This window comes from Pseudonaja textilis, chromosome 3 (genome assembly GCF_049901715.1).
Source record: "Pseudonaja textilis isolate UNSWEBS1 chromosome 3, rPseTex1.2, whole genome shotgun sequence".
Taxonomy (NCBI): domain Eukaryota; kingdom Metazoa; phylum Chordata; class Lepidosauria; order Squamata; family Elapidae; genus Pseudonaja; species Pseudonaja textilis.
In genome coordinates this window covers 4,481,421-4,509,056 of record NC_141992.1, presented here as the reverse complement: position 1 = coordinate 4,509,056, position 27,636 = coordinate 4,481,421, and the positions used below count along the sequence as shown (strand labels likewise).

The 27,636-nt window shown below is 40.5% G+C and overlaps 1 protein-coding gene across 1 annotated transcript; it reads left to right on the top strand.

Annotated features, from left to right (window-relative positions):
- Positions 1-223: 223 nt before the first annotated feature.
- LOC148125992 (tyrosine-protein phosphatase non-receptor type substrate 1-like) lies at positions 224-16,867 on the top strand. The gene is made up of 3 exons (XM_087928862.1): positions 224-415; positions 7,536-7,886; positions 14,135-16,867. Exons 1-3 carry the CDS (start codon positions 343-345, stop codon positions 14,290-14,292), a joined length of 582 nt encoding a protein of 193 aa, XP_087784988.1. The 5' UTR covers positions 224-342; the 3' UTR covers positions 14,293-16,867.
- Positions 16,868-27,636: the final 10,769 nt, after the last annotated feature.

Genomic DNA, 27,636 nt, shown 5'->3' with positions numbered 1-27,636 from the left:
AACTTCCATGGTGGTTCACTAAGACACTGAGATTCCTCCCTCCCTCCCTCTCTCTCAGTCTGTTTGGAAAGTCTTTGAAAAACCCTGCTCAGTATTAACAGACGTTTGTGGGAATCTATTTATTTTCCCACAGTATTCTTCCCCAAAAATGTAACACAACCCCAAAACGGACTTCATGTCAAATCAGTTTCCTGTCGTGACTTCCCCTTTGAGGAGTAGGCTAATCTGCAGCCAGATACTATTCAGAAGCAACCGATTGTGTGGGTGACAATCCAGACCAGTTTACGCCACAGTCAAAGAGACCTGAGACTGGTTGCCATTTTAACGAAACGGGCTTCTCCAATGGCTTGTGGAGTCTTCCTTTCCGGTCTGGTTTTCGTTGTGCTTTCCAGCCTGTCCTCAGCAAGGAATGGAGGTGAGTGATCAGGCCGAAAGGCCCTAGACAGAAGGAACTGAGATAGTGGATGAAAGAACAACAGAATAACAGCATTGGAAGGGACCTTGGAGGTCTTCTAGTCCAACCCCCTGCTCATGCAGGAGAAATATAGCATTCCAGGCAAATAGCTGTCCAGTCTCTTTTAAAAAACCTTCAGTGTTGGAGGATTCACAACTTCTGGAGGCCAGTTGTTCCACTGGTTAATTGTTCTCACTGTCAGGAAATGTCTCCTTAGTTTCAGGGTTAACAGATAACAAATAATCAGAGTTGGAAGGGATCTTGTAGGTCATCTAGTCCAACCCCCTGCCCAAGCGGGAGACCCTACACCATTTCTGACAAATGGCAGTCCAGTCTCTTCTTGAAAGTCTCAAGTGATGGCGCTCCCACGACTTCCGAGGGCCAGGTTGGTTCTCTCCTTGATCAGTTTCCTTCCATTGTTTCTTGTCTGGCCTTCGGGTGCCTTGGAAAATAGCTCGACCCCCTCTGCTTGGTGGGAGCCCCTCCAGTATTGGAGCACTGTCTCCCCTGGTCCTTCTTTTCGCTAGATGAGACCTACCCAATTCCTGCAACCTTTCTTCGTCTATTTTAGACTCCAGCCCTCTAACCATCCCAGTTGCTTTTTTTCTGCACTCTTTCCAGGGTGAATAACAGTAACTGTAAGATGTTGGACTCCGTGTTTCTGCTAATTAGTCCTGGCCTCTCCTAGGATGATCCGTTGGATTTGCTACTCATCGGGCTTCCAATTCGTTTAAAGATGAGAACATTGATGGCTACTGCTAAACCTGACGGAAGGCACATTGAGACTAAAGAATTGATCTACTCCCCCCCCAAAAAAATCTGGTTCTCCAGACTCATTTTTTCTCTTTTTCACATTCCTTTGTTTGGGAGGGGGCAGGGGTTCACAGAAATCATTCAAAATTCCTAGGAATCCCTCAGTATCTTCACCCAAATAACAATCTCACTTTCCATCTTTAGTTGTCTTGGGAGCAGAGGAAGAACCACTGAAGGGGTGGTAGATATTTTCTTTTGGTTAGCACAATGATGGCTTAATGTGAAAATGCTTAGCTGGGGAAGTGAGTTATGGTCCTCCCCAGAGGTGGTGAATTCAGCAGGTTCTGACCAGGAGAACCGGTAGCGGAAATTTTGAGTAGTTCGGAGAACCAGCAAATACCAACTATGACTGGCCCCGCCCCCATCTATTCTCCGCCTCCCATTGAGTCCCAGCTGATTGGCTGGGTCTTCTTTGGTTGCCCTGCACAGGAGAACGGAGCTGGAAAGCAGGTTAGTGGGGTGGGAAGGGAATAGGAATTTTGCAGTATCCTTCCCCTAGCAACGCCCACCAAGCCACGCCCACCAAGCTGCACCACGCCCACTAAGCCACACCCAAAGAACCAGTAGTAAAAAAAAGTTGAATCCCACCACTGGCCCGCCCCGTCTCCGATCTCCTGCCTGTGGTCTCCTACAGTCCCTTTTGAGGGGCGCTTCAAAAGGTTGGAGAAGCGAAGGAGCCCATCTCACGTCACTTCCGATGGTGAGACGGAGCGCCTTGTTTTCTCAAGATGTGGTGGTCCCACCGTGAAGGAAATCCCACTGCCAGTCAGAGTCCAGATTGCTTCAGGAAGCAACTCTGCTTCACACCAACTTTGTCCCTCTCAAATTAAGCCACTGGATGGCAGGAACTTAGATAAAATCACAGCCATTAATTCTGCATTTCTTCTCCATGACTCGCCCACCGCTTTGGAGTTGCGTTTATTTGGAAAGGAACTTCTTTTTTTATATGTATAAAATTTTATTTCAGTTTTCCACATTTTAAAAACATCTTTTTTTTTTCTTGAACAGCATGATTCCAGGTTTTCACATTTCCAGGCAAACGTGACTATAATTACATACTCATCTTTCACATTTAATTTTGTATCTTGCCAATACTTTACATACTTTCTATTATTTTTCTCAAATACTTTCCTCCAGCTTTTTCCATAAATGTTCCGGTATATTCCTTAATCTATTTCCTTAAACTGTAAATAACTCTCACATCTTCATCTTCATTTTACTTTTATACTTTCATTTGTCAGGTTTGCAATTCCATCTCATATTCTTATTTCATCACTTCACAAATTCTAATTCCATTCAAGCATTTCAAAAAAGTTTCCCCCTTAATTACTAATTTGAGGGTGCCACCCCTATGGCTTATATATCATTTAATTAACTCCCCTTTTAATCTCAATAATCATTTAACTTTTAATTATCACCTAAAAATTAATAATAATAATCTCCTAGCAACTACATATCATATATACCTTTTAGCCCAGATTCCTCATGGTGCTTTCCCCTTCAAATACATAGAAATGTTTATAATTACAAAAAGAAAAATTAATCTATTCAATTCATCATAAGAACTTACATTAATCTCATTACGACAATCCTCATAATTCATTTCAACTATATTCTATACATTTCTTAAACATAGTTCAGAAACTTGTCATAATTCCCCTTGTCCCCATTTATTCCATTTATCTCTATATATAATTTAACAAAAAAATGAACATTCCTATAACAAAAAAAAATTCAGTTTCAACCTTTCATTTTAATAATCTATATTTCCCTGTTTTCTAAATAGTTTATTACTTCAAATACATTTATACTTCACCTCCTCACCTTGCAGAATCCCCATTCTTAATATTCGATTTCCATATTTTTTTGTTTTCTGGTCCTGTTTCTTATTATTTCTTCTTCCCTTTGTTTTTCCCCTCCTTTTCTTACTCCAGTTTTTATCCCCTCTTATCTCTTTAAAGCTTCCTTCCACAATTTACTTTCCTGCTGTTCCCTTTTACTTTGTTTGGTTTTTAAAATATCCCCCTTTTTAATTACTCCCTCAAGTCTCAAATTTTTAATTCCCATCCTTTCCCCCCCTTCACTTTAATATACGTTGTTCCAATTGTCCATTAAATCGTCCATCTTTAATCAACTCCTCCTCTTCTGGCACTTTTTGCTGTTCTTCATGCTCTTGTTGAAAGGCTGGAAAATGTCTTTCTTCTAAGGATTCGGTTTTCCTGCTGGGAGAGCTCCAGTACAAGGACACAGACAACTGCTTGGAAGCTGGTTTATTCTTCAGGAAGGCAAGAGATAGCAAGAAGTCTGCGTTCCTGGGGCTAGCCAGCTTTGTATAATAAACTCCTGATTTTTATACCTTTTCTCCTTTTGTGTGTGAGTGCTTGTGTTTGTATTTCTTAATGTTTTAAATCCTGTCAGGGGGTTGTCTTCATTTCCGCCAGAGGGTAAACTCTGCGGGGTGGTTTGATTGGATTATCAGTTTCATCCTAATGTTTTCTTATATTTGTTTGGTGGCAATCTCCTGTCTGCTATGGAATCTATTTCGTATCTTTTGTCTATTTGTTTTGCTGATTTGGTATGACCTTTTGTTTGTAAGGGATTTCTTTTTCTTGTTTCCCTAGCTTTCTTAATTACTTGGCTTTTGTCTAGGGGGCTTCTTTCAATACCTTTTATTAAATCTCTTTTCCTATGCAAGTTTGTTTTATGGCTGGCCTGATGTTCCCTTTGGGCTTTTCCTGCTTGGGTGACACCACGGTCCTCGTGAAGTTCCCTTTCCACACTCTAAAACCGCAATTTCCAAAAATTATAAAGCAAAGCAAAACGGTTCACCTCTTTCTTGGTAGCGTTCCTTTCATTCTTTTTTTTTTTAGTTCCATTTTTAATCCAAAGGAGATTCTGCATTTTAAAACACTTCTGTCCAGTAGTTTAATTCCACGGATATCTGTAAAGTTTATTTCCATTGATCAGCTTTTATTAGTTCCACTCTGGGTATTTTTCAGATTCATCAAATAGTCCAATATCCATAGATTTAGAGTTTATACCAAAGTCACCAAACAGTTCCTAACCCTTCCTGCTTTTTTCTTTATTTTGATGTTCAATGTTCCACTTTCACTTTCTAGGGTCTTTATTTACTTGTGTCAAGATTTTACTTATTTTGTATCAAGTCAAACTTTGAAGTAAATCAGATTGTAGAAAATCATAAATAAATTCTTTTGCCACTAGATGGCATTCTCTGTTATATCCAAGCTTCACCCTTTTCTCCCACTTTTTTTCTATTTAAGGCTTTTTTTTTTAAATTCAAAGTTCCAATAGATTCAAATATCAATTACTATTTTTATTTTTTTCTTTGGGACGTTCAAGTTCAGCTTTAGTTATGCCTGTTGAGTGCCAAGATCATATATTTAACCAGTTTCAACCAATATCTTCTTCCTTTCCAAGTTCAAAGCCATATTCCGCTGTTAAAAAAATAAACTTTTTTTTCTCTTCACTTTTTCTGTCAGCCGCTTTTAGTTATTTCTCTTTAAAAAAAAAAACTTATAATTTTAATTCCGGGGTACCTTATATTTAGATGTTGCACCGAATTATCCCGGGTTTCTTACTGCCCTCTTCTTCACCGCTCCTGATCAATCTTATTCTGGTTAGCTCTTCCTATTCAGAGTGGCCATATTTGACCACCGCTACAGCCGTCTTTAGAGGGGAGTGTTTGCCAAGCCCAGGAGAGGAAATAAAATAAAAATAATCAGATCAATCTCACCAGAAAGGAACTTTTGTGCTTGTCCATGTAGGCACCAAGTGACCCCACTCCCCAGTTAGGGGGTAATTTGAAAGATGAGACAAAGATGTGGCACTGAGCGTTCTTGGAGAGCCAGTAGCGGAGATTTTGAGTAGTTCAGAGAACCAGGAAATCCCACCTCTGACTGGCCCCAGCCCCATCTCTTCTCTGCCTCCCATGGAGTCCCAGCTGATTGGCTGGGTCTCCTTTGGTTGCCCTGCGTAGGAGAACGGAGCTGGAAAGCAGGTTAGTGGGGTGGGAAGGGAATGGGGATTTTGCAGTATATCCTTCCTCTGCCACGCCCGCCAAGCCTCACCCACAGAACCGGTATTAAAAAAAATATGAATCTCAGCACTGTTTGGAACTCCAAGATCCCTTCCAGTTTTGTTATTGTGCATTCTGCAACAAAATCGAAAGAGTGCAGAGAAGAGCCACAAAGACGGTGAGGCATCTGGAGGCGAAAACATACGATGGTCGCTTGAGAGAACCGGGTACGTTTTGCCTAACGAAGAGAAGGCCTAGAGGCGACGTGACAGCTGTCATCCAATATTTGAAGGGCTGTCACAGAGGAGAAAAGGCTGGCCTATTCTCCTAAGCACCTTAAGCCAAGACAAGAAGCCGTGAGCGAGAGCTTATGAAAGAGAGAAGCAACAATCGAACGAAGGAGAAATTTCCTGTTGGTGTGAACAATCAATCGGTAGAACCACTCCAGAGATTGTGGGTGCTCCATCAATGGGGGGGGCCTCCTGCTTGGGCAAGAGGTTGGACTAGAAGACCTCCAAGGTGCCTTCCAGTTCTGTTAGTCTATTACTGGAGGACTCAAGGGACTTGGGTATATCAGATTCAAATCTGGAACCAGGCATGGTAGACATGTCCAGACTATAGAAGTGACATGACATATAGGGTGTGACATGACAATTGCCTTCCAGTAATTGAAGGCGTTTCACCAAGAAGAGGGGATGGATTTATTCTTTAAGGCACCAGAGGGCAGGTAGCACTAGAAGTAATGGGTGAAAGCTTGTTCAAGAGAGTACCAACTTAGAAGTAAGAACAGATAACAGATAATCAGAGTTGGAAGGGACGTTATAGGTCATCTAGTCCAACCCCCTGCCCAAGCAGGAGACCCTACACCATTTCTGACAAATGGCAGTCCAATCTCTTCTTGAAAGTCTCAAGTGATGGTGCTCCCACCACTTCCGAAGGCAACTTCTGTTCCACTGGTTGATTGTTCTCACTGTCAGAAAGTTTCTCCTTATTTCCAGGTTGAATCTCTCCTTGTTCAGTTTCCATCCATTATTCCTTGTCTGGGCTTCAGGTGCTTTGGAAAATAGCTTGATCCCTTCCTCCTCTCTGGGGCAGCCCCTCAAATATTGGAAGGTGCTCTCCTGTCTCCCCTGGTCCTTCTCTTCCCTAGACTAGCCAGACCCAGTTCTTGTAACAGTTCTTCATGTTTTAGTCTCCAGTCCCCTCATCATCCTGGTTGCTCTTCTCTATACTTTTTCTAGAGTCTCAACATCTTTTTTATAATGTGGTGACCAAAACTGGATGCAGTACTCTAGGTGTGGCCTTACTAAGGCTTTATAGAGGGATATTAGTACCTCCCTTGATCTCAATTGTATCCCTCTGTTAATGCAACTTAGGATTGGACGAAATTTTTCTGGCAGAGAACAATTAATCAATGATCTCTAGCTTGCTTCCTGCATGTCCCAAAGGTGTTTTTTCAAGAGACAACTGGACTTTCTAGTTTTCCTTTTGAAGACATTTTGTGTCTCATCTGAGAAGCTTCTTCAGTTCTGATTGGATTGTGTGGAATAGGAGGATTTATATTCCTTGCAGACAGCTGGTCCTTTGCATTCTTTGAGAGAGTTGTTGTGGCGACCTGGAGATTTGTCTGTGTCTCCAGGGTCACCCGAGTAGCACAAAATTCATCGAAAATGACTAATTTGACTAAATTGAACATCCCTCCTCAACAGAAGCGGGTGGATATGGCATCATCTATCTCCGGTCTACAACACGGTCCTTTCAACAGTTCTAAGAAGGCTCCACACCCATTTGCAATACTCAGGTGATCCTGAGGACACAGACAAACCTCCAAGTGGCCTCAACAACCTTCTAAAAGGATGCAAATGACCAGTTGTCTGCAAGGAATATAAGTCTTTCCATCGCCTGCCCTCCAGTCAGAGCTGACAAAGCTTCTTGGATGAGAAGCAAAACGTCTTCAAAGAAAAAAAAAACATAAAGTCCAGTTGCCTCTTGGGAAAAAAGCACCTTTCGGACAACCAGACCTGGAAGATTGAAAATCTCCATAGAAAACTTGTTTCCTGAGGTTGCGGGTGCTCCGTCATTGGAGATATTCAAAGAATGATCGGGCAACTCTTTGACTGGGTGGTATAAGGTCTTCTACCTTGGGCAAGGGGTTGGACTAGAAGACCTCCAAGGTCCCTTCCAGCCCTAGGATTCTGTGATTTAACTACAATCTGGGTTCCTCTTTCTCAGGTGTTAAGGCCAAGGATTCATGGCTCTTGCAACCCCAGAGGTCTGTTTTGGTCAGAATAGGAGATGTTCTCCGCCTGAAATGTCAAGTGTTTGACACCTTCACACCTGGTCCTGTGAAATGGTTCTTGGTAGACAAACCTCAGTGGAAAGTCGTCTACCAAGACATCCAGACGGATGAAGCCGATGAAAGAATAAAAAGAGATTATCCAAATTCCGCCACAGATTTCACCATCTCCATCTATAATGTTACTCTGGAAGATGCGGGGACTTATTGCTGTGTGAAGGAGAAGAAAGACTGGAGGGGAACTAAGGCTTTGCTTGGAGGACCTGGGACTCGTGTGATTGTCGAAGGTGAGTGTGAACAAATGGTCGGATAGAAACAAAATGAGATGAACAAAAAAGAGAAAATGAAAAAAAAATAAATAGAAGGCTGGGTTAAGAAAAAAACCATGTAAGAAATCCAAGAAGTGTAGGAGGGAGGAGCTGGCGTTGCGGCAGTACGACATGCAATCTTAATGCTCTAAGAGCGCCATCGATACCTCGGCTGCTGGACGGTCCTCGCGGACTTAAACCGTCCCGTAGAGACGGTAACAGAGAAGGGCACATCCTGTTGATCCCAGGGACATCACAAAGTCCCTGGTTGATTCAGGAGAAGCCCTTTTTTCCAGCGGCAGAGAGGCGGCCATTGAAGCCGCTGAAGCTGGGACAGCTCCGGAAGGAAGAGGAAAGTGGAAAGCAAAAGTGCGTCCATCTGGTGAGATGATTTTTAAAAAAAATACTGCTATTTGAGAGAACACCCTGAGAAGGGAAGAGAAAAAGTTTAAAGTGAAGACAGAAGAGGGAAAGCGGCGAGATTAAACCTGCAGTCAAGATTAGTGTGTTTAATATTTTTGATTGCTGGACTTTTTTTTTACAAACGCCTTAAAATTTTAAAATTGACTGGTCTTTTTCTTGAATTTTGCATTCAGTGATTCCTTTACTCTTTTTTTTTTCGTTGTTTAGAACTTTTTTCTTTTTCCTAGTGCTTCTGTTAAATATCTAAAAGCATCTTAGTTTAACTGCTTATTTGTTAGCCATTTTTAACTTTCTTTTTTTCCTTTGGATTCAAGGGGGGAAGTAGAGACAATAAGTAACACTGCCATCTAGAGGCTTGGAAATACTGTTTCTTTCTTTCTTCTTTGTGGCTTGATAAGCCTGACAATAACAAGAACTGTGGTCAAGGACAATAAGCCAGTTTGTGAAGATAGTGGGACGAGCATGGAAGAATGTTATTACAGGTGCTCTTCTGGGTTACTATCTGTGGTTGCTTTCGGATAGTGAGAGAAAGCAAGAAGTAAAAAGAAAGACGATTGAGAGGGTCTTGAGAAGAAAATTTTAAAGCTTTTTTGGAACTTAACTTGGCAAGAGAGCCTTGGACACTATACTGTGGCAGTGTGTGGCTTGTTGTTGTTTTTTTGCTTTCTTTATCTTCCCCCCTTAATAATCTATTTTTTTTTCTGACATCTGTGACAGTGGCCTGTTAAAGGGTTTTTCCTTTTTAATTTTTAATCTTTATTTTTTTAATCCTCAGTACTTTGCTTTTTCTCTTTTCTTTTTTCGCTTTGGATTCCTTTTTACCTCAAAGCATATTGATCTACTTATTTTTATTTTTTCTTTCTTCTCCTTTTTTTTCTTCTCTTTTTTTGGGATTTGGAGCACTATTTTTATGATATTGTTTGGGCTTTTTCTATATTGATTACTTGGATTAAGGTATTGAACCTGAAGATCTTTTTCTTTTCTTTTTTCTTATTATAATTTTTGCTTTTTTATGGTTTTCTTTTTAATCAATTGGATTTAATTGGAGGGGTATACAAGAACCCAAAGATTTTTCTTTCTCATTGCTTCTGCCTTGTAAAAATGAGTAGATGACCATCAAGTACTGGTTCTTCAATACCAACTACAGCTTCTTTGACATCTGGAGGACAACGATCAACAACGGTGATGTCACAGCAGGAAAAAAAGAAAGAGGTGACCCTACAGATGATTTGGCAAGGAGTTCAAGATATAAAGTTAAGAACAGAAAAAGCAGATGATAAAGTTGAGAATATCCACCAGATGATGATGAAATATGAAGAAAGAATCCAAAAAATTGAAGAAAGAGAGGAACAAAAGAGATAAGAAGATTGGCGATATTGATAACAGATTGAACATAATTGAACAGGACAAGAGTATGCTGAGATGGGAAATAGATAGATCGGAATTCTATCTTAGATTTCAAAATATAGAGGAAGAAAAGGGAGAAAACTTGGCAGAAATAATGATAGAAATTCTGGCAGAAGCACTGGAAATAACTAAAGAGAAAATGGTGGATGGAGTAGATGAAATTTTTTGAGTCTTTACAAGATATGCACTGAGAAATAAACTACCAAGAGAAGTACATATCAGATTTACGAAGAGGGCCATTAAAACGCAAATATTACAGATAGCAAGAGAGAAAACACTGAAATATAAAGGCAAGGAGATTGTGGTCTTGAAACAAGTACCTAGAAAAAATAAGAGAGATGAGAATATCAATTCCTGACTAAAATTCTTTTGAAGAAAGGTGTGAACTACAGATGGCTGATACCAGAAGGCCTTCGGTTTACATGGCAAGAGCAAAGACATAGAATTGATTCAATTGAGAAAGCAGAATTATTTTATGCAGAATATTTCAGAGACAAGAAAGATGAGAGGGAAAGACAAGAAGCAATACTCAAACTAGAAGAGGGGTGCCTTGAAGTGATTCAAAAAGAACAAGGAGCTGTAGGAAGCAATGGGAAACCTAAAGAACAATGAGAGGTGAGACCAACCAGAGCTGTTAACCCCTCCTATAAAGTATAAAACATGGAAGAGAAAAAATTGATTACAACTAATATAAATGGACTTAATTCTGCAATTAAAAGAAGGAAAATATTTCATAAATTAGAAAAATTGAAATTTGATATAATTTGCCTACAAGAAGTGCACATTAAAAAACAATATGAACAACTACTGGTGCAGCCAAAATTAGGGAAAATATTTACTTCACTGACACGAGTTAAGAAAAGAGGAGTAGTCTTATACATTAAAGATACAATTCCAGCAAAACAAATTTATATGGACAATGATGGAAGAGTCTTGATGGTGGAGATAATAGACAATAATGTGAAATTACTTTTAATTGAAATTTATGCTCCAAATGACAATCAAGAAGGATTTTATAAAAACTACACAGGACAATAATTGACTTAGAATATGACAATATATGCATGTTGGGTGACTTTAATGAAATAATTAATGAGAAGATGGACTATAAAACACAGAAAACAATAAAACAAAACAGAAAGATCTTGCCAAAATCTTTTTTTTTAATGACGGATGAACTAAACCTAAAGGACACTTGGAGATAAAACAATATTAAAAATAGACAATATACTTTTTATTCAAATAGACACTCATCATGGTCCAGAGTAGATATGATATGAATGTCAGCAGAATTGATTACCAACATACAGGAAATTGAGATAGAAACTGGTACCTGGGCAAACCACAATCCAATGACAATTAAGTGGAAAGAACAAAGAAAAGATCTAGATGGACTTTAAATAATGCTTTATTAAAAGAAAAGGACTTTACACAGAAAATGGAGAAAGAATTTGATTTCTTCTTCAAGGAAAATAGAACAGAAGATACATCAACACAAAACTTGTGGGATACAATGAAGGCTTACTCTAGGGGCTTGATAATAGACTATACAAAGATAAGAAACAAAAAGAAAAGACAAGTGTTGAAAATCTTAGAGGATGATTACAAGAGGCTTGAGAAAGAACTACAAAAATCACCATTAAAAAAAGATGTGAAAATACAAATGGACATAGTTAAACACAAAATGGGACTAATGGAAAAAGAGGAACTAACACAGAAAATTAGAAATGCTAAGCAAAACTACTTTGAAGATGCAAATAAACCAGGCAGATGGTTAGCATATAAATTGAAAAAGGAGAAAGAATCAAGAAAAATAGCTCAATTGATAGATAACCAAGGGCAAGCCTGCTATGGAAACACAGAGAAGAAAAAAATTGTACAGAACTTTTATCGGAAGTTATATGAACAAGAGATAATAGAGGAAGGGAAGATTAAACAATACCTACAGAAAGCTAATTTGCCTCAGATACCAAAAGATATTAAAATGATGTTATAAGGAAACATAACAATGATGGAACTAACGGAAGCAATAAAAAAACAAAATAATGGAAAGGCACTGGGCCCGGACGGATTGCCAGCTGAATTTTTTAAGACATTCCAGAAGCAGTTGAACCTTTTGCTTCTGGAAGTTATGAATGAAGTTTTGTTAAAAAAGAGGACACCTAAATCATGGGTCAGAAGCATATATTAAACTTGTGCCAAAAGAGGAAGCGGACCCGCAACTAATTAAGAACTATCGACCCATTTCCTTATTGAACTCAGACTATAAAATTTTTGCTTCAATAATGGCAGAAAGACTCAAACAATATTTAAATAATTTTATTCACCCCGATCAAAATGGATTTCTACCAAAGAGACATATTAAAGACAATATGGGAACTATCCTGGACACACCGGAAGACTACGAGGCACATCCTGAAAAACAAATGGTGTGGATATTCTTTGATGCACAGAAAGCCTTTGATAATGTAAATTGGTGATTTATATTATTACAATTGGAACAGATGGGCTTTGGTAAGAAATTTATTCAAGCCATAGAAGCTATATATCATAATCAAACAGCAAAGGTAATGATTAATGGGGAATTAACAGATTCTATTGCTGTAAAGAAAGGTACAAGACAAGGTTGCTCGCTGTCACCTCTGTTGTTTGTAACTAGAGATATAAGAGAGGCGAGAGAAATAAAAGGAATGAAAATTAAGAAAGAAGAATACAAATTACAAGCATTTGCAGATGACCTGGTTTTTATATTAGAAGACCCGCTGGCAACAGCGACTAGGTTGATAGAAAAGATAGAGGAATGTGGAATGGTAGCTGGTTTAAAAATAAATAAAGACAAAACAAAGATTCTGAGGAAGAATACGCTAGTAAAACAGAGGGAAGAATTGGCGGAAGTCTTGGAAATCCAGGTCACAAATAAGGCTAAATACCTGGGAATACATTTGACAGCAAGACGTGGCACACTTAAAGAGAATAATTATAATAAACTCAAGCAACAGATTGTGACAGACTTGGCAAAATGGGAAAACTTACAATTTTCATTAATAGGGAGAATATCAACAATTAAAATGAATATTTTTTCAAGAATTTTTTATTTGTTCCAGACAATTCCAATTAGATTAGGGAAGGAGTATTTTGATGAGTTGAATAAAATAGTGCTGAAATATATCTGTCAGGGGAAAAAAAGCAAGAATAAAATTAAAGTTATTACAAGATGCTAGAATAAAAGGTGAGTTCGGTCTGCCAAATTGGGAGTTATATTATCAAGCGACAACTCTGATGTGGGTCAAGGAATGGATTACATTGAGAAATACTAGATTATTGACACTTGAAGGACATGATTTGTTGTTGGGTTGGCATGCTTTCCTGTGGTACAAGGGAACTAAAACACATGGATATTTTAGAAGACACTATATACGAGAGGCTTTATTATTAAATTGGGAGAAGATTAAAAGGCAACACTATTTGATAATTCCAGTCTGGCTTTCAACTATAGAAGCGTTTTCATATCCAGTGATATATAAAATGGAACAAACAGTTAGGTATGGAGAAATTATGAATGAAAAGGGTGAACTTAAATCTATGCAAGAACTGGAGCAACGAGGTATAAGGATGAATTGGTTTTCATATGTGCAAATACATTCTAGATATGATAAAGATCTCAAAACAGAAGGTTTTTATGATAAATTGACTGCCTTAGATAAAATTTTAACAGGTACTGACGAAAAGGTGATTAAGAAATTATACGGATATTTATTAGAGGTTAAATTAGAAGAAGAACAAGTTAAAGAAACAATGATGTGTACAATCCTCTGTGCTTGGAGCTCGAAACATCGTTAGAGACCCCACACACCCGCTTTAAGGTCTGTTTCTGTGACTCCACTCTGGGGAAGGGTTTTTTTTTTTTGAAGTATTTCTAGTAGGATTACCCGAATCTGGAACAGCTTTGTTCGCTGAGCCATCCGTATCTGGTACACTCACAAGGGTCATTTTTCTTGCCATGTTCATGTAGACATCCTAATTAGACCGCGTTGTTTCTCCGTGTCACATAATATAGGTCAGCATATGCATAATTTTGTATTTAATTTCTTTAATTAATTTATTTATTTTGTCATGCTTATGTTGTGCATCTTAGAGTTGGAGAATTTTTGAGATCTGTTTGCAACGAAATTTCATTTTAATGTATGCTGATTAGTGTACATTCAAAGTGACAATAAAGTTTCGTTTCTGATTCTATTCTATTCTATTCTATTCTATTCTATTCTATTCTATGCATTTCTTATTCCATTCCATTCCATTCTATTCTTATTTCTATATTCTATTCTACTCTACTCTATTCTATTTTTCTGGCTTTATTACAAATAATTCAAAAACAATCTCCTGTCTTTTCTCCACAGGTTTACAGGGACAATCCATCTATGGTCTCTATTTGGGGCTTTTCCTGAACAAAGTAGCCATGATTGTCTTCCTCCTTGGCCTTTTCCAAATAAAGCAACACGGATGCTGCCTTGCAAGATATTTGGCTAAATGTAGAGGCCGTCTAAGGCGGGACTAGAACTCACAGTCTCTTGGTTTGTAGCCTGGTGCCTTAACCAGTAGGCCAAAGGGGCTCCCTCTATAGATAAAGTAAGGAAGAAAAAAAGAAGAAAAAAAAAAAAAAAAGAAGGAAGGAAAGGAAGGAAGGAAGGAAGGAAGAAAAGGAAGGAAGGAAGGAAGGAAGGAAGGAAGGAAGGAAGGAAGGAAGGAAGGAAGGAAGGAAGGAAGGAAGGAAGGAAGGAAGGAAGGAAGGAAGGAAGGAAGGAAAAGAGAGGGAGGGAGGAAGGAAGGAAAGGAAAGGAAAAAGGAAAGGAAAGGAAAGGAAAGGAAAGGAAAGGAAAGGAAAGGAAAGGAAAGGAGGGAAAGGAAGGAAGGAAAGAAAAGAAAGAAAGAAAGAAAGAAAGAAAGAAAGAAAGAAAGAAAGAAAGAAAGAGAAGGAAGGAAGGAAAGGAAAGGAAAAGAAAGAAGGGAAAGAAAGGAAAGAAAGAAAAGAAAGGAAGGAAGGAAGAAAAGAAGAAGAAAGGAAGAAAGAGGAAGGAAGGAAGAAAAGAAAGAAAGAAAGAAAGAAAGAAAGAAAGAAAGAAAGAAAGAAAGAGAAGGAAGGAAGGAAAGGAAAGGAAAGGAAAGAAGGGAAAGAAAGGAAAGAAAGAAAAGAAAGGAAGGAAGGAAGAAAAGAAAAAGAAAGGAAGAAAGAGGAAGGAAGGAAGAAAAGAAAGAAAGAAAGAAAGAAAGAAAGAAAGAAAGAAAGAAAGAAAGAAAGAGAAGGAAGGAAGGAAAGGAAAGGAAAGGAAAGAAGGGAAAGAAAGGAAGGAAAGAAAAGAAAGGAAGGAAGGAAGAAAAGAAAAAGAAAGGAAGAAAGAGGAAGGAAGGAAGAAAAGAAAGAAAGAAAGAAAGAAAGAAAGAAAGAAAGAAAGAGAGAGAGAGAAGGAAGGAAGGAAAGGAAAGGAAAGGAAAGGAAAGAAGGGAAAGAAAGGAAGGAAAGAAAAGAAAGGAAGGAAGGAAGAAAAGAAAAAGAAAGGAAGAAAGAGGAAGGAAGGAAAGGAAGAAAGAAAGAAAGAAAGAAAGAAAGAAAGAAAGAAAGAAAGAAAGAAAGAAAGAAAGAAAGAAAGAAAGAAAGAAAGAAAAGAAAGGGTACATATATCTTCTGCGCATAGTAACACTGTTATACTTTTCTTATTTGATTATATTCATAAACCATTCTAATCAACGTTCTATATTATTGGTCTATATACATTCTATATTGGTCCATTATTATATTATTGTTAACATTATAATTTAAATTCTATATCATCTTTTAAAAACAAACCTCGTCCTTGCAAAGTTATCTTCATATTCTTACTCATTCAGAAATAATCAATCACAGTGTATTTATTATTACTGTTACCACATATTTCAGTTTCTTACTCTTCTATCTAACCATTCATAAAATAATTCCCAAATCTTATAATACTCTTTTTCTTCCTGTTCTCTAATTGCCATTGTTAGCCTACTCATTTCCGTATATTCCATTATTTTCTTAATTGTTTCCTCCACTGTTGGAATTATCTCATTTCTTCCAATTTTGTGCAAATACAATTCTAGATATTGTTAGTCCATTAATAATCAGATATGTTATCTCTTTATTATAACCTTCAGGCAAAATCCCCAGTAAAAATATATCTGGTTTTAGATCTATAGGTTGTTTTATCATTTTTCCCAAACACATGTGTATTTTAGTCCAGTATTTTTTAGCCTGATCGAAATAAAGATTGATAAGGAACTCGTGAGGTGATTTACCAGTTTCCTGGCGAATAAAATAGAGAAGAGAGATTTCATATTGCAACCCTCAATATGAAATCTACCTAGATAATAGGATCCTATTGGAATCACGAGACAAGGAACTTCTGGTGTGGTTTTGAAATCTCCCTGAGGTATGTAGAGAAAATGTAGGGACAAGAATGAAACCAGTATGAGGTAGACAATTAATTCAATTAATTAAGTAAAGTGCCTGAAAGCAACCCTGTCTCTTTCTTTGTCCCCTTAACATAAATTTATCGGGTGACATAATTCCTGGAAAATTATCTTTTTTTCTCCACAAATAGCGGAGACACAAGTATTAAACGTGGACATTTCATGTTTGGTCACTTTCTTCATATTTCAAAAGCATTTCTACACTCCCAAATTATATGGATTTTTTTTTTTTTTAATATTTGCCCTTTTATACTGTGACTTCGGTAAGCTTTTTAATTTCTGGTTTTTCTTGAACATTTCAATGCATGTCACAAGAACAATTACTTCTGTTTTCTTAGTTTGTTTCTTTTTCAAAATCAGGAAGCAGCATTTACAATTTAAGAAAGATTCAACTGAGTCACAGACATGACAAAACAAAGTAAGGTTATTGTTGTATATAGATATTTACACACTTGTAATACTACATTCTGATTGGACCGCTATTGCCGCCTATTGATTGGTTACTTAAAGACTGTTGCAATTGGTCTGCCTGATGGCGGGAAATTTAAGAAACTGTCATTGGCCACGAGCAACCGCTATAAAAGAGGCTGACGCGGCTCCGGTTTTGTTGAAGTTACTGAGAGCTAATAAAGAGCTGAAATTCACACTGGTCTCGAGTCAGATCTTTCCCGCGACAGAACAGTTATTATTTTTTAATCTCTGTTTTATAGGCTTTTTATAGGCTTTGTGTTACACGATGGGAAGAGTGAAGCACGATACAAGCATTTTAATAGCATTATTATCGATTCATTAACCATTATCATTTCTCATCCTGAACAATCTATCGGGAACACGAGTTCCTAACTTGAAGTTCCAGATCGTCTCATTTCCTGGGATGTTCCGGAACGATCTTTGGCCCTCTTGCATCCATGCCTTTTTATTAGGAAAAAGGAAGAGATGGAAAGTAGGACACCTACTTTGCTCAGAAAAAGCACGATGCAGAGAACCAGAATGGAATGTTGCGGTGAACCTGTGGAGGGAAAAAAACAGTAGATTGTTTTGATTTGATCATAATCTTACCCTGGGTAAGATAGGTGGTCAATAAATTTTACAAATAAAATAAAAAATAAAAATAAAATAATAAAATAAAAATAAATCAAATAATCAAATCAAATAAATAATAGCAAAATAAAATAAAATAAATAGAATGGAATGGAATGGAATAGAATAGAATAGAACAGAATAGATAATAGGAATACAATAGAATAGAATAAATGAAATGAAATAAAAATAATCAAATAATCAAATATATCAAATAATCAAATCAAATAATAATAGTAAAATAAAATAAAATAAATGGAACAGAACAGAATAGAATAAAAATACTAAAATAAAATAAATGGAATAGAATTAAAACTAAAATTAAATCAATGGAATGGAATAAAATGAAGTGAAATGAATAAAATAGTAAAGTAAAATAAATTACATTAAAATAAAATAAATTTTCACACTCCCATCTTTTTTTCCTTGTCTCCCGTTTTGATAACACCCAATCTTGTTCCAAAATGATTTGGTGGACAAGAGCTCCAAAGAAGGACCTTCTCCAACATCTGGATATTTTGATGGAGTTACAGTCCAACATGTGGACTGGACTTCGGGTGAAGAGAAAATAGAATAGAAAATATACAAATATTCTTGGGAAGGGGATTTCCATAGGTAACAGGCCCTTCCTTCTTAAGGTCCAGTATCTTTAAACCTAACTATATGCAATAAAGACCATTTAAATAAGGTTATAGTAAGAAGTCCTCTGTCAAGGACCTTGGAGTACTCATCTCTAATGATCTAAGTGCCAGAGCCCACCGGAACAACATTGCCAAAAAGGCATTAAGAGTTGTTAACCTAATCCTGCATAGCTTTTTCTCCAGTAATATTGTACTGCTAAGTAGAACATGCAAAACATTTGCTAGACCAATTCTTGAACACAGCTCATCTGTCTGGAACACGCCAGAGGTGATATTCAGAAGGTTCTGACCAGTTCTGGAGAACCGGTAGCAGAAATTTTGAGTACTTTGGAGAATCAGCAAATACCAACTCTGACTGAGGATTTTACAGTATCCTTCCCCTACAAGAGCCACCAAACCACACCCACAGAACTGGTAATAAAAAAAAATTGAATCCCACCACTGGAATCTGCACTGCATATTGGACATTAGCACAATCGAGAGTCCAGAGATATTTCACAAGAAGAATCCTCCACTCCTCCACTCTCAACAGAATACCTTATGCCACCAGACTTGAAACTCTGGGCTTAGACAATCTAGAATTACCTGGAGCTGCCTTCGGCCTGACCTAAACATAGTACATAAAATAATATACAACAATGTCCTACCTGTCAATGACTACTTCAGCTTCAACCACAACAATACACGAGCACATAATAGATACAAACTGAGGGTAAGCTGCACCAAACTTGCTTACAGGAAATACAACTTCAGCAACATAATGGTCAATGCCTGGAATGCATTACCTGACTCTGTAGTTTCTTCAAACCCCCAAAACTTTGACCTCAGACTGTCTACTTTGACCTCATTCCATTCCTAAGAGGTCTTTAAGGGCCGTGCATAAGCGCACCAGCGTGCCTACCATCCCTGTCCTAATGTTCCCTTTTATTCGTACCCATTTCATGTAATCGTAATCATGTTCTAATTATATCTGTAATCTAATACATGCTTGACAAATAAACATTATGTTGTGGTTAGCCAGCAACAGGTGTGGACGGCTGAGGAGAGCAAGGACTCAGATGAGGGGCCAGGACCATTAGGGAGTGGACTGCTGCCTTCAGAGATTGTGGGGGCTGGCAGCAGCGATGAGGAGGTTCCTGAGGAGCCTGTGCCAAGTGCGCGTGCATGCAGGACTGCTCACAGGAAAGAGCAGCTGCAACAGCACAGGTGACTCGGGAGTAAGGCCCTTCCTTCAAGAAGAGAAAAGCCAGATGTGAAGCGAACATTCTTTGCAGGAACCAACGACGTTTTGAACCTCAGCCTCGTGGACATTGCAGCTGGTATTTGAAGACTCTTGTGTTGTGAAATAATTCTTATCTGTGATTTTTGGCAGTCTCGCACAGTTTTGGCAAGGTTTGTGCTTATCAAAGTTAATTAGAGTTAATTAGTTTGCGGCCGCCTTTTAACCGGGGATTCATAAGACTCATTAAAAGGCTTCTGTTCCCTTTGGTTCATGTTTGTCTTATTGGGAAAGGGTTTGGGTCAGAACAACTGTGTAGAAATTTAGCACCCATTGAACCACGTGGAAAGGGCCTTCATCCTCCAGTAGATAGACCATGAGGCCCAAGAGCACACAGCACCCCAGTGCAGCACTCTCCCGAGGGCTGCCTGCCCTCCCACCCTCCACCTCACTAGTCTGGCCGGTGATCTCCCGCCCGCATCCCTCGCAGGCCAAGCCGGCTTGGGAAGCACCCAGGAAGGGCCCCGGTGGCGCAATCTCCCCTCTCTGTGCGCATCAGTCCCCCTGCTGCCAGTATCACCCCTCCGCCAGCTCACCCTCCCCCACCCACTCACTGACCCACGCAATGAGGCGGTGGTGGTAGGCTGTTCGGAGTGGCAATGCGGTGGCAGCAATAAGCCTCACTGTGTCCCATTCACCTCCCACTTTGGCTGAGCATGGTGGGCCCCACCCCTGCTGTTGGCCTTACCTTTCTCGCTCAGGCCAGGTGAAGAGTGGCCACCTGGGAGGCAGCTGGGCAAGTGAGCGAAGGAAGGCTCTTGTTGTGGTTCGCCGGCAGCAGGTGCGGACAGCTGAAGCCTCGGAGAGCGAGGACTCAGATGAGGGGCCTGCATGTGATGCAAAGATGGGGCCAGGACCATCCGGAGTGGAGTGCTGCCTTTGGAGATCATGGAGGCTGGCAGCAGTGAGGAAGAGGCCCCCGAGGAGCCTGTGCCTAGTGTGCAAGCGCGCAGGGCTGCTCGAAGGAAAGAGCAGCTGCAGCAGCATGGGTAACTCGGGAGTAAGGCTGCAAGGTAACGGCCCCTCCCTTAAGAGATAAAAGCCAGCTGAGAAACAGGAGTTCTTTGCAGGAAGCAAAGAAGCTTTCACACTCAAGCCTTGTGGACGTTCGGACTCTCTTAGTTTGTGTTTGGAGGCTCTTTGTGTTTGAAATATTTCTTGACAACTTTATCTGTTGTCCTTGGCAGCCTTGCACTCCCTTGGCAAGGCTCGTTCTTATCTGGGACAATTAGTTTTCATAGCCTTTTAACTGCGAATGAACGGAGTTCACAGAGAAGCATTAAAAGGTTTTGCTTTTACCTCTGTTTGGTGTTTGTTTCCTTGGAACAAGTTTTGGGTCAGAACAGCTCACCAGGCAGTGTGAAAAGGACTGAGCAGGAGGGGGTGAGGGCAGTCAGTGGTACAATTTGCTGGTTCTCTGAACTGCGCAAAATCGTAACAAGGGTTTCACCTGAACTAGGCCAAACCGGTAGAATCCCACCCCTGCTAAAATGACGGTGATCATCCCTTGGGTTATGACCCACAATTGGGACCAGGAATTCAGTTGCTAAGCGAATTGGTTGTTAAATGAGGCACCCTCAATTTTGCAACCTCTTTTGCCGTGGTCGTTAAGCCAGTTGGACTTTGCCCATTGACTTTGCTTGCTGGAAGCAAATGGCGACCACAGGATAGCAATAGCCCTTACATCACTTCACAGTGCTTTCCAGCCCTCTCTAAGTGGTTTACAGAGCCAGCCTCTAGCCCCCAACAATCTGGGTCCTCATTTTACCCACCTCGGAAGGAGGGAAGGCTGAGTCAACCTTGAGCCAGTCAGTCAGATCAAACTGTTGGCAGTGGGCAGAGCAGCCTGCAATACTGCATTCTAACCACTGGGAGGAAAGGAAGGAAGGAAGGAAGGAAGGAAGGAAGGAAGGAAGGAAGGAAGGAAGGAAGGAAGGAAGGAAGGAAGGAAGGAAGGAATAGCCCTTAAACTTATATACCGCTTCACAGTGCTTTACAGCCCTCTGTAAGCGGTTTTACAGAGTCAGCCTCTTGCCCCCAACAATCTGGGTCCTCATTTTACCCACCTCGGAAGGAGGGAAGGCTGACTCAACCTTGAGCCAGTCAGTCAGATCAAACTGTTGGCAGTGGGCAGAGCAGCCTGCAATACTGCATTCTAACCACTGGGAGGAAAGGAAGGAAGGAAGGAAGGAAGGAAGGAAGGAAGGAAGGAAGGAAGGAAGGAAGGAAGGAAGGAAGGAAGGAAGGAAGGAAAGAAAGGGAAGGAAGGAAGGAAGGAAGGAAGGAAGGAAGGAAGGAAGGAAGGAAGGAAGGAAGGAAGGAAGGAATAGCCCTTAAACTTATATACCACTTCACAGTATGCTTTACAGCCCTCTGTAAGCGGTTTTACAGAGTCAGCCTCTTGCCCCCAACAATCTGGGTCCTCATTTTACCCACCTCGGAAGGAGGGAAGGCTGACTCAACCTTGAGCCAGTTAGTCAGATCAAACTGTTGGCAGTGGGCAGAGCAGCCTGCAATACTTCATTCTAACCACTGGGAGGAAAGGAAGGAAGGAAGGAAGGAAGGAAGGAAGGAAGGAAGGGAAGGAAGGAAGGAAGGAAGGAAGGAAGGAAGGAAAGGAAGGAAAGAAAGGGGAAGGAAGGAAGGAAGGAAGGAAGGAAGGAAGGAAGGAAGGAAGGAAGGAAGGAAGGAAGGAAGGAAGGAAGGAAGGAAGGAATAGCCCTTAAACTTATATACCACTTCACAGTGCTTTACAGCCCTCTGTAAGCGGTTTTACAGAGTCAGCCTCTTGCCCCCAACAATCTGGCTCCTCATTTTACACACCTAGAAAGGACGGAAAGCTGAGTCAACCTTGAGCCTGGTGCGATTCAAACTACCAAATTGCAGGCAACCAGCAGACAGCAGAAGTAGCCAGCAATACTGCATTCTCATTACTGCACCACCGTGGGTCATGCCGCAACCCTCAAATTTATGCTGATTGCCAAGGGTCTAAATTTACACGATCTGACTGTGGGGAAATGCTTTGATGGTCTTAAGTGTGAGGACCAGTCATAAGTCACTTGTTTCTGCGCTGTTGTTACTTCAAACGATCACTAATCAAATGGTTGTAAGTCCAGGACTACATGATTTTAAGAAACACAAAATAAAGAATATTTTTCTAAAAACTATCTTTCAATAGATATTTTTGTCAATCTGAACACTGTTTAGATGGGGTTGGCACATTATCTAAGCCAGTGGTTGCCAACCGGTGGGCCGCAGCCCACTGGTGGTCCATGAGAAAAAATTGGTGGTCCTTAGAGAAATGTCACCCCCAGAGCAAATTTTACGAGTTTGCTTGCAAGCAAATTTTATGTGACAGACTCAGGCAGCTGATGGCAGAAAGATAGATCTCTGAATGAATCTATGATTCTGTGAGCAACTCAATCTGCCTGCCTGCTTTGCCTGATTTTGGGTAAAAGTTGCTCTTTTCTTATTAAAAAAATTCAATATTTACATAAATATTTATAATATTTACATACAAGCCATGCCCAGCCAGTCACATGACATCCAAGCCACACCTACAAATTAGGCCATGCCCAAGAACCAGTTGTTAAGAAATATAAATCCCACCCCTGCCTCTATGTGTTTGTGTGTGTGTGTGTGTATGAGAGAGAGGGAGGGAGAGAGGGAGAGAAGGAGGGAGAGAGGTTAGATCAGATCTCTCTCTCTCTCTCTCTCTCTCTCTTCCTCCCACCAACATCAGCAAGTCACCATCAATCAAAATTCATATTAGTGGTTCCCGGGGTTTAAAATTATGAGTTTGGTGGTCCCTGAGGTCCAAAAGGTTGGTGACCTCTGGTCTAAGCTGCCCAGCCATCAACTTGTACAGAGAAAGTAAATTTTGGAGATAATAGAATATGCCACCTACGGTTGGACTTAATCTAAAATTAACCAATGGAATTGCTTGCCACCAGAAGTTGTAGGTGGTGCAACACTGGAGGTTTTTAACAAGAGATTGGACATCCTTTTGTCTGGCAGAGGTTTGGACTAGAAAACCTTCCAGCTCTATTTTGATTGATTGATATGTATTGTATATATACACATACATACACACCTATATATATATACACACCTATACACACCTTACTTTTGGGGAGGAAAATAAAGGGGAGAAATTCTGCCTCTGCCTAGCAGCATCCATCAGTATTCATCTGGCTAGCATCCTACCAGTGTGTGAAAGAGTTGAGGGCTGTTTGGAAACTGAAACAGTATTTGCTGTGTGAGCAAGAAGGAGACAGCAAGGAGCCTGGGCATGGCTTAGCTCAACTGTTCTGTATTAAAGCCGCCTGCTGCTTTGAAACTGAAAGTGAAACTCCTCTTGTGTTTTGCCTTTGGAACAGATTTCTTTTCAGGTGGGAAGTAGAACTCCTTAGCATCAGAGCGTGTAGTTCATAATATAGGAAATGCTCTAAATGCTCTGATGGTCATTTTGAAAATTCCTTCCTTAATGAGCACCTAGAAGACAAGAGGAACATACGTGTCAACTTTCAAGTTTGTAGGATTGACGGTTCTGCAGTTTTTGTGACGATGCATGAGTGGTATTTCGCTATTATGTACATAGAAAGATATAGTATAGTGTCAACTCATAAATCATTCCTATGCCTGTTTTCCTAGTTGACATATAGTATAGATATTGTACACACACGAAGTATATAGCATATAGTTTACGTTTATATATTATGTAAATTTGTTGTGACTATAACTTCCCTTGGTCTGGTATCTTCCAAGAACCTGAAAGTGATTTGAGTGTGGCAATTTTGTGGGGCTATGAATGTGTGAGTGAGTAACCATAAGGTAAATTAGCAAGCACTCGCTAACCACTTTGTCTTTTGACTAGAGATCGAGAACATATGTGTGTTTTTCAACAACTAAAAGGGGTGATGACCCAGAGTGGGATACAAAATAAACACAGTCACAAAAAAGCGGTGAAGCCCCTTTTGTTCCTTCACTTTGCTTCCAAGCTCCATATATCCTTGACTGAAGACAAAAAACTCCCACACAAACAGTTACAAGAAGGAGGAAAAAAGCCGTACAAACCAGGCAAGATAAGAGCTGGAGGACATCCACAGGTAACAGAATATACACTGGGAAGGACACCAAACTCAGAGAGGAACCTTAAACTAGAGATATTTCCATGCTTTGTTTCCAGCACTAGTCCGTATGCATGTCTGTCCTCTTATCCAGTTGTCACAGCTGCAGCCCATGAAGAGGACCAAGGCCCTTTCCTCCCCCATAGACCATCTCTCTCCTTTATCCTCTCCTCCCTGCGTGCCCTAGGATGGAGAGGAGATGGGCCTGGATCCTCCTCTGACTGCCCAGCCGGCCTCTGCCCTTCCCCAGCCTCCTCCACAACCTCCGGAGCTGCACTTCCAATCCCTGTCGGCTGTTCCTCCTCTCCCTCGGAGTCAGTCTCCACCAGGAGCATGACAAAAGGAGAACCAAAGAAGAAAAGAGCAACAAGCTGTGTGTGTGTAAAGAGACAAGAGAGGGGGGAGGGGAGAAGCAGAGAGGGAGGGAGAGAGGGAGGGAGAGAAAGAGGGAGGGAGAGAGAGAGACCCAGAGAGAGGGGGAGGGAGGAAGGGAGGGAGAGGGGGGAAGGGAGGAAGAGGGGGGGAGGGCGTTGTGGTTCGCCAACATCCGGTGCGGACGGCAGAGGGCTCTGACAGCAAGGACAAAAGGAGACCAGTCAGCGATCCTGGCGAGGACTTGGACGAGGGTCCTTCGTCTGATGCAGGAATGGGGCCAGGACTATCAGAGAGTGGGGTGCTGCCTTTGGAGCTTTTGGGGTCTGGCAGCAGTGAAGCAGAAGACCCTGGGGAGCTTTGACCCAGTGTGTGTGTGTGAAGGGCTGCTCGAAGGAGAGAGCAGCTGAAGCAGCAAGGGCGACTCAGGAGTAAGGCTGGAAAATGATGGCCCCTCCCATAAGGGATAAAAAACCAGCCCTCGGGGATGTGTTCTTTGCAGGAAGCAAAGACGTTTTTTAGACTCTGAGTCCTCGTTGAAACCTTGCAAAGTCCAGTTTGTTTTTGAAACTTCTGTCAGTTGATATTTATCGGTAATTGGACTTCTGTTCTTGGCAGCCTTTGACAACCTTGAAAGGTGTTAGGGATACACCCTAGCAGAATCTGCACTGCAGGCAGGCAGGCAGGCAGGCAAAATATGTGAGATAAACGTTTTTGTAGCTTACACTCAGTAAAACAGATACACTGTGCTAGTTAAATAGTTTATTCCAGTAAGAGTTTTAGCATAGTCAAACAGTCCATATATCTATCATTAATTCAGTCTGTCCAGGGATTATTCAGTTGCAAAGTCCAGTGTCGAAAAAGAGGTCAGTAAACTTACAAATATCAGTCCAGTAATATATCTCCTCGCAGTAGAGATATGAAGAAGTCAAACCTCCTTTCTTCCTTCAGCAACTCAGCAGTAGGGAAAACACGCAGTTAGCAAACCATCAATCCATCAAACCAGCAATCGTCAGGTTCTCTTGTTCCCTCTTATGGCGGTTTCACACCGCACCCAAAATTACATGCTTTGCAGTTTAAAGTGACACACACTTAAACTTACAATCATAGTTTATATATACTATTTTACCCAAACTACGTTAGGTAACCTTGTTATTCCTAACAAAAGGGCTTGCTTTGATCTCAGACAATTAGGTTTAAATGACTCTTGGCCGGGAATGCAAAGAATTTCCAGCACCGCATTTAAAAAGGTTTGCTTTTATACACAGCTTGTGTTTGTTTAATTTGAACAAGGCTTGGGTTAGAACAGAGGGAGACAGAAAGAGACAGAGACAGAGAGGAAGATCAAACAGAAGAGCTGTGATTAAATTTGTTTATTTACTCTATGCATGCTTGATAATTGGGCAGCTTAAATAACGTAGCAAGCCCATCTGACGCTGTTCACACAGATGATGGCGCTTATATGTACAGAATTTTTTTAAAAGAAAAAGATATTTCTTTTCTTTTTTTTTGAAGTCAAGTTCGATTTTATTTTCCTCGTAAGAGGAAGGAGAGGATAACCACACATTTACCACACTATAAAGAGGAAGGAGAGGGTAACCACACATTTCATAATAATTTGCCGGAGAATTTAGTTCCACTCTGATGCTCTGAAGTTTTACTTCTAGGAAAGACACAGAGGGGGTGGTGCAGAGGTGGTATTCAGCAGGTTCTGACCAGTTGGGAGCTTGTGGCCTTGCCTTTATCTTAATGAGCTGATAGGGACTATTGTCAGGTGTGGCAGCATTCAAAAATCCAAGAAAGAAAACCTCAGGCTCCATTTTTATAGAGAAAAGGACTTTTACTGAAATTGAAGTGGTAGCAACAGGAGAAATACGAGATCTGGAGCAAAAGGCATGGAAATTACATATTATTATCCCATGTCCCCATCCCCAACAATTCAAATTGGGGACATCCAATCCGAGGAGTGCATGATGTCATGTGGGTACATTTTTTAATGGCATCTCAGACATCTGGTATGTCAAGATGATTGATCTTGGCCTAGAAAAGATAAGTGTCTGCATTTGTGCAGTATGTGTTGTGCTTAGCTGGCAGCAGGTGCGGACGGCTGAGGAGAGTGAGGACTCAGATGAGGGGCCAGGACCATTAGGGAGTGGGCTGCTGCCTTCAGAGATTGTAGGGGCTGGCAACAGCGATGAGGAGGTTCCCGAGGAGCCTGTGCCAATTGCACGTGCGTGCAGGATTGCTCGTAGGAAAGAGCATGGGCGACTCAGGAGCCGCAAGGTAATGGCCCTCCTTCAAGAAGATAAAAGCACTGTGAAGCAAATGCTCTTTGCAGAAGCAAAGACGTTTTGAACCTCAGCCTCGTGGACATTGCAGCTGCTATTTGAAGACCCTCGTGTTGTGAAATATTTCTTATCTGTGATTCTTGGCAGTCTCGCACAGTTTTGGCAAGGTTTGTGCTTATCAAAGTTAATTAGTTTGCAGCAGCCTTTTATCTGTGAAGAAACAGAATTCTTAGCTGAAACATAAAAAAGGTTGTACTCCTTTGTCTTGTGTTTGTTCTCTTGGAACCAGGGTTGGGTCAGAACAGTATGCAAGAAAGCATCCCAACTTTTACAATTCACACAACTTCAACCTTCAGCACCCTTCCCCACATGAGGCCCAATTATTCATCTCCGCTCCACTTTCTATGGTATCTGGAAAGAGTCAAGCAGAAGAAGGAATCTTGGAGGCTGACAACTATTATATCAGTGAACTCCTTGTAGGACGCTTGCCTGGACTTTCTGTTGGTGAAGGCAGTTAATTCCCAAGGTGTAAATCAGAGGTCTCCAAACTTGGCAACTTTAAGACTTGTGGACTTCAACTCCCATAGGTGGCTGGAGAATTCTGGGAGTTGAAATCCACAAGAC

Excerpts from the sequence above, each read along its gene's own strand:
- LOC148125992 (XM_087928862.1), top strand. The coding sequence starts at position 343 with ATGGCTTGTGGAGTCTTCCTTTCCGGTCTGGTTTTCGTTGTGCTTTCC. Across the intron at positions 416-7,535 it reads GTCCTCAGCAAGGAATGGAG|GTGTTAAGGCCAAGGATTCA; the intron begins GTGAGTGATCAG and ends CCTCTTTCTCAG. Across the intron at positions 7,887-14,134 it reads GACTCGTGTGATTGTCGAAG|GTTTACAGGGACAATCCATC; the intron begins GTGAGTGTGAAC and ends TTTTCTCCACAG.